At 40.0% G+C, this 6,968-nt stretch overlaps 1 protein-coding gene across 1 annotated transcript; it reads right to left on the reverse strand.

Moving 5' to 3' along the window:
• Positions 1–3,110: 3,110 nt before the first annotated feature.
• LOC149923326 (uncharacterized) lies at positions 3,111–3,641 on the reverse strand. The gene has a single exon (XM_090160874.1). It carries the CDS (start codon positions 3,639–3,641, stop codon positions 3,111–3,113), a length of 531 nt encoding a protein of 176 aa, XP_090017000.1.
• Positions 3,642–6,968: the final 3,327 nt, after the last annotated feature.

Consider the following 6,968-nt stretch of genomic DNA (forward strand, 5'->3'; position numbering starts at 1 on the left):
ATAAATTTACGAGAATAATTTCCCGTCGCCGTTACATCGAAAATTTAGTTGATTCGGGATTGCCAGAACTTTAATGTTGTGGGCGAGTGATTAGAAAATAAAATGGCAACCATAATTATATCACGACCCGTTCACTTTTCGGGGCGTGATTCTCTGAACAAAAAACCATCTATACGATGGAAATCAAAAATTATATTTTGTAGAGACAATGTCGCCCTCTAGTGACCCTTTTTTAGTATAATTTTCGGATTATTGTTTTTTCTCTATATAGTTTTTTGTTGTAATTCGATAAACAAACACGTTGGCTTTAGTTAATTTAGTTTTTTTGATATCATATATAATCCTCGGTAATCCGGGATTGAGGATCATTCAGAGAAGAGAGGAGCAGGAGACTCCTGGTGTAAGGTAGAAATGAAGAGTTAAATTGAAGTTAGTAATTGTCTTTATAGTTGTAATTGTCTTAATGGTAAAAAGTATGAATATCGAAGTATTTTTCAGTCGGCTATAGTAATTGCCCCTCGTGTCCGAAGAATTGCCGTCAGCGTGCGGTTTAAGTTTTTTTGTGTGATATGAACCGTCGTAGTTCTTGTGAGTCAAGTAAACCAGAACCAAACGAACTTAAGTACTTTTTTTACTTTATTAATTTGTGGATCACTTCCTCCACGCTAGGGTAAAGCAGCTATGGTGAAAGTAGGAAGGTAGGTATGGACAGGATAGACTTCAGTCTGAACACTCATTTTATTTCTATAAAAGTATCTGAACTTATATACATGTAAAATTTTTTTTTATAATTTTCCTTTTTTTTAAAATAAATACGAAAGATAAATATATATTTTTTAGTTCCCCACAAATTCAACATTTTCTATTATTTTTGAGTTTATATTTTTCTGATACTTAATTACCGATATACCCTAATTCCGGCCCATCTATGAACTGTTACCCTAAAACCGGCAGTCCGTGGAGATTTAAATTTTTTGACCCCGTAGAATCTTATTGTTTAAGTTATTTCTCTTTTGAAGACCTGTTGGCATGATTCTGGTTTAATGAGTTGTGTTAGGAACCTGACATTTTTTGGGGTGAAATAAGGGGTATTGTAGGGGATACGAGCTGCTTATAGTAAAGCAGACGTTAGTGTTATTTGTCCTTTTCGCCAAGCGGGCCGAGGGGAACCAGATGGTAGCGCCCTCTACTAACTAGGAGGCGCGTTGTAAATATTTGCTTTACTAATCACGCTACGGGAGGCATCCCGATGAAGGTTAAAGATAAGATAAAGATTAGATAAGCAAGGGATATAAAGAGAGTTCCCTGGGCAGTAAGGGGAGGGAGAGTTTTGGACGACAGAGTCAAAGAAGTCAGAGTAAACGGAGGACGAGGGCAGTGGGCTCAAGTCGAAGTTGGAGAAACGCGAGAAGTGTGTGCGGAGTCGGGTCCCTCGAGAAAAAACTGTATAGTGCGGTATTGGGAATACAAAGATTGTGTTCTCGAAAGTAATTGTGCGCGGAAGGACAAGAAGGCCAGCCAGAAGTGGGCGGTAATTGTATCAAAACTTTCTGTTACTTTTTTTGCATTTTTTTGTATTAGTGATTTGAAGTGTATATTGGATAATAGCTGCTTATATCAGGCCCTCATTATATGACTATTTTTGCGACGCCTTTGAACTCTTAATCTTGACCCCGTAGAATCAGATATTTGAAACCTCTAACCGCATGGTAGGCCGGGAGTAGGGGCTCACTCCTGTAATCCCAGGCGTCCGGGAGGCAGAGTTTGTGGATGGTCGTGTGAGGACGACTACCAATTCCCCAACGGGTGGTCGGAATACTTCCGCCACGGGTGCCCCCCCCGTCCCCACGTATTCCCCCGTTGGCGTGGCCGTTACACATATCTCACCCTGATTAATCAGATGGTGTTTCGCCGGGCTCGCGGTCTTCTCAGACTCAATCAGCCCTTTCTTGCTTGAATAAAAAAAAACCGCATGGTAGTTTCCCCCAACCATATTATCCAAGAGAAACCAGCATTTCTATCCATAATTTAGTAAGTAGTCTTCCGGTCCTAAATCTCTGTCTCCCAGTACCAGATCCCTTAATTTATTATATTCGCCAAGCTGTGTCTTCCAGACCCAGTCCTCCCATAACGTTAGTTTAACCCTTGGCCCCTCTGGAATAGTAAGCTAGCACAACCGTATTGTTTATTGATCAGTGTATTGTATTAGGTTAAGTTGAACTCTGAGTTATAATAAAACTCCATTATCGTTACATTGGCTGTATTCCTCAATTCACTTACACTTGGTACCAAAACGATAACTCGGGCAATTCGAGCCTCAAATAAATGTGATGTACACGACGCCAAAGAAAGCCTAAAAACTCTCTTTGCATTTATTGGCGTGGGATGCTCTATTAAAGCCTTAAACTTAAAATCCCCTCGTTCGTAATTGTACCCGATTTCGGCCACGAAAACGGAAGCGTCGTTATAGTTGGTATATTTTTAGTCATTAATTCTATAAATCCGTCCTTAAAACTTATCTCATAATTATTAGAATCTTCCGTTCTGGTTGTAGTTTTGCCCTCCATAGTTAAGTACACCAGTTTTAATCTTATAGCGGCCATCCAGTAAAGAAAATTGGTTGAGGGCGGAATGCCGAAGTATGGAATTCAGATTCCTTTGGTGGACTGTTTTCTTTTCCTATGCTGGGTTCGTTGGGGAGAGCGAACGTCGAGCTAATATTCCGGACTGAAACAGTATATTAGCTATGTGATAACACGTCGAAATTTTAGTATAAAACCATCCATGGATCCCGATTTACTCAGACAAGCCGTTGTGGTGAAAATAAATCTGCCAAATTTCCGTTATAAACTGTTATTTTTAATTTCGATAAGACTCCTCCTTTTTAAACAACTTTTCAATTCAAAACGTACATCGAGACTCGCTTTTTACATATCACGAGGAGCGTAATAATAGAAAGTCTTTTTTTATATACAATACATATACATTAATTTCATTTACTGCGCATACAAATACTAAGAATATTATACAATACATTTACATAAACATTATCCAATTAAGTGGCACGTTATAATTTTCTACACTCCCCCAGGTGATACCTGCAGTATCACCTAAGGTTCATGACGTGTCACTTCCGAATTACAAAGATGTTGAACAGTGCGTTGAATGGTGTTTCCATTCGTCGTTCTTACGCAAAATCTGACGAGATCGTCTCTTCCCTTAACTACCTCTACAATTACACCAAGCTTCCACATGTGGCGTGGAAGCTTGTCTTCGTGGATTACGACCACGTCACCGTTTTGAAATTCACCCTTGTAATTTGTTTGTTTTGAGTGGTGGTCGGACCGTAATTCTTTTAAGTATTCGTTCCGCCATCTCACCCAGAAATTTTGCATTAACGTTTCGCGATACTGATTTCTTTTAATCAATTCTTTCCTCGTAGAAGGTACATTCTCACGTTTAAATGTTAGAGGGGGCAGAGAAGTAACTCTACGACCAAGCATAAACTCTGAGGGGGTCAGAGGTGTAGGCTCGTTCTGATCATTGTAGGTGTATGTTATAGGCCTAGAGTTGATTATTCCCTCAGTTTTTGTTAACGCGGTTTCGAGTTCAGTGTAAGACAAGGAGGCGTGGCCGAGCATTTTTTACAAGAGGTTTTCGTTGACCTCACTAGGCGCTCCCACCATCCTCCGTGCCACCCTTCTCGTTCTACGATAAATTTCCATTGAATACCCCGTATTCCGAAAAATTCTTTGAGTGACTCTGCCTTTAGGTTCTGAAAAATAATCTTGAGATCGGTATTAGCCTTTTTAAATGTTTTAGCGTTATCCGTATAAACAGAGGTGGGGACCCCTCTTCTAGCAATTATACGTCTGAAAGCCATGAGAAACTCGTCGGTGCTTAGCGCGGGTACCAACTCCAAATGAATCGCGCGGGTCACGGCGCAGGTGGCGAGACAACTGTACGCCTTTGTAATTTATTTTTTTATTTTTAACCTGCAAAGGGCCAGCGAAATCTACACCTATAATCGAGAATGGAGGGCTTTCATCAATCCTATCGTGTGGGAGGGGTGCGGTAGGAACATATCCAGGTTTCACGCTGAGCCTTTTGCATATAGTGCAATCCTTTACTACAGTTCGCGATATCTGCCTGGCGCTAGGTATCCAATACCTCTCTCTAAGTTGGGTAATGGTGTCGTTAATTCCACCATGAAACACTTGAAAATGGCTTCTAACAATTATCATTTTAGCGAGTCTCTGATTTTTATCTAATTGGTAGGTACGTAACTCGGTATGTTGGCTTGGTTAGGAACGTTGTTATACCCGCCTCCACTGGTGGTTGGATCCGCGGCGTTTATGGTGATAACCGTGGTGTTCGGATCCGAGGCGTTTCCGGTGGTATCGGTGGTCTGGTTCGTCCCTTCAACGGCGTTTGTATCGGCAGGCATGATGATTTTCGAACGTTATTTCGCGACAGAATGGTTAGCTATCTTCAATTCCCGGGTTTCGGCACCATAAAGAAAATTGGTTGAGGGCGGAATGCCGAAGTATGGAATTCCGATTCCTTTGGTGGACTGTTTTCTTTTTCTATGCTGGGTTCGTTGGGGAGAGCGAACGTCGAGCTAATATTCCGGACTGAAACAGTATATTAGCTATATGATAATACGTCGAAATTTTAGTATAAAACCATCCATGGATCCCAATTTACTCAGACAAGCCGTTTTGGTGAAAATAAATCTGCCAAATTTCCGTTATGAACTGTTATTTTTAATTTCGATAAGACTCCTCCTTTTTAAACAACTTTTCAATTCAAAACGTACATCGAGACTCGCTTTTTACATATCACGAGGAGCGCGCTTGCTCGCGTAATAATAGGAAGTCTTTTTACCTCTCCGAGGGGACAAAGTCCCCTAGGAGGGGTTATACAACGACCGTGTCTGTCTGTGGGTGGGTCTGTGGGTGTGTCTGTCTGTCAGGACTGCGAACACGTTCGCATTTTCGGTGCAAAGTGTAATCACTGCGTACGCAGTTTCTCAAAGGGTTGGCAAAACCACCGTGCGACGGTGAGCGTTAACGGATGCATTTGCGGTTTGGTTTGGATGGTGTTTTTTCGCTCACCGTCGTGACGGTTTGGTGTATTACGGTTTTTGTAATGTTTATGCGTAGGTTGTGAGTGTTGAATTTGTTGTGTTTGTGTTCTGATGGATGTGCATGTTGAGTCTGTTCTGTTTATATGGGCGTTTTCTCTCCAACTTCTTCTTAATGACTTTGGGACGGACCGAGTGCTGAGTGAAATGCTACGTCTCAACGTTCAATGGCAGGGTTTCCACCAGTTGTACACGGTATTCGTCTTAGTATCAATTTGCGATCGCATCGGGCGGGATTTGAACCCGAGACCTCCTGATTGACAGGCGGACGTTCTACCACAGAACCACCGACACTTGTTACGCCTTATTGAAAATTAGACCTTCAGCTTTATCGGAAGCGTATTTAATAGAGTACGAAATTTTGGTTTAATTGAAATAGAATTGAAATTGAAATTATTGCATCGAAGAAATTCTAATTTAGCGTTTCTCTATTGATTAAAAACAAATGCGCCACCCAGGTTTCGAACCCAGACCATTCGGCTTGGCAGTCGAGCGCTCTACCACAGAACCACCGATAGCTGCTTAGATTCACTGAAATTAAGACAGGTATCGTAAGCATAATAGGTAATAAAGTCTTTTTTTATTAATGAATTTATGAAGGCCTAATCTGGTATTTTTTAAAGGTTAAATCTTGTTTTAGCGCAGTCAGCCGAGATTAGAGGGTTAAAGGGTAGACCCTGTGGGTGGTTAACTTTCTTAACGACCTATATATAGTTCTGTTAATTCAAAGGCGGTTAGTCAAGTGGCTCTCTGTGCTTTGTTTATGGTAAGGTTTTTGCTTCTTGTAAATACATTTGGTGTGGATATTTGGATATCTACGATTTCTTGGGTGTGCGAGTCATTATATGATATTGGAAATTGGACGGCATTGGTCTTTTTCATGTGGTATGCGTCACAACGTCAACAGGAAGTGAACGAGTCGTCCACTACCAGATATCTACGGTATCTTCATCAAGGGCGAGTGTTGAAATAAAATGAGCGTTAAAGATGCGGCAAGTATTTCGTAAGCGAGTAATTCCAAAAAGCCTCTGTAGATATATTTAACTGATAAACTTGTTCTGTAAAAGGGTTTAATTCAATTGTGCATTGTTATAGTACGTCTAACTTACTGTTGTAACTACTTAACTTATGATATTCTGAATAAATTAAAATTGGTCGTTTCGTCTCAATTATTTTAATTATAATTAAAATTTTATACCGGGCGGGATAGAAATGGGTTAATATTTTTAACAAATAACTCTAAATTGCGGAGATATATCTTTAAGGGTTATCTCGAGAAATTAATACCACTAGGGACAATTCTTCCGAGGAGAGGTATATTTTGGCTTGCCAACTTGTTTTATATACAATACATATACATTAATTTAATTTACTGCGCGTACAAATACTAAGAATATTATACAATACATTTACATAAACATTATCCAATTAAGTGGTACGTTATAATTTTCTACATCCAGTGCCCTTAAGTCTAATCGTTAACCGTTAGGCCTTGGAGCGACCATCCCGTACCTCCATGTGCCGTCCTACTTAAATTATCTTTTGCCTGCCAACTCATAAACTGAGTCTATACAAAACTAAAAGGATCATTCAGTTCCTAAATAATTTTGTCGAAACCTGTTATATAACTCAACGAGGTAATATCCTTCGTAATTTTGTGATAATATAACTGTGATAAGACTATCAGTGTGATACTAAATCTGTATTACTATTTTTTGATACGAATTTGAACCTCTCTTTCATTATCTTACATTGGGATAACCCATGGGGTCCTAGGATCCGAACAAATAAATTCGAAATTGCGACGCAGGGAATTACTTTC

The sequence above is a fragment of the Leiobunum rupestre genome, chromosome 10 (genome assembly GCF_980474605.1).
Source record: "Leiobunum rupestre chromosome 10, qqLeiRupe1.1.hap1, whole genome shotgun sequence".
Classification (NCBI taxonomy): domain Eukaryota; kingdom Metazoa; phylum Arthropoda; class Arachnida; order Opiliones; family Sclerosomatidae; genus Leiobunum; species Leiobunum rupestre.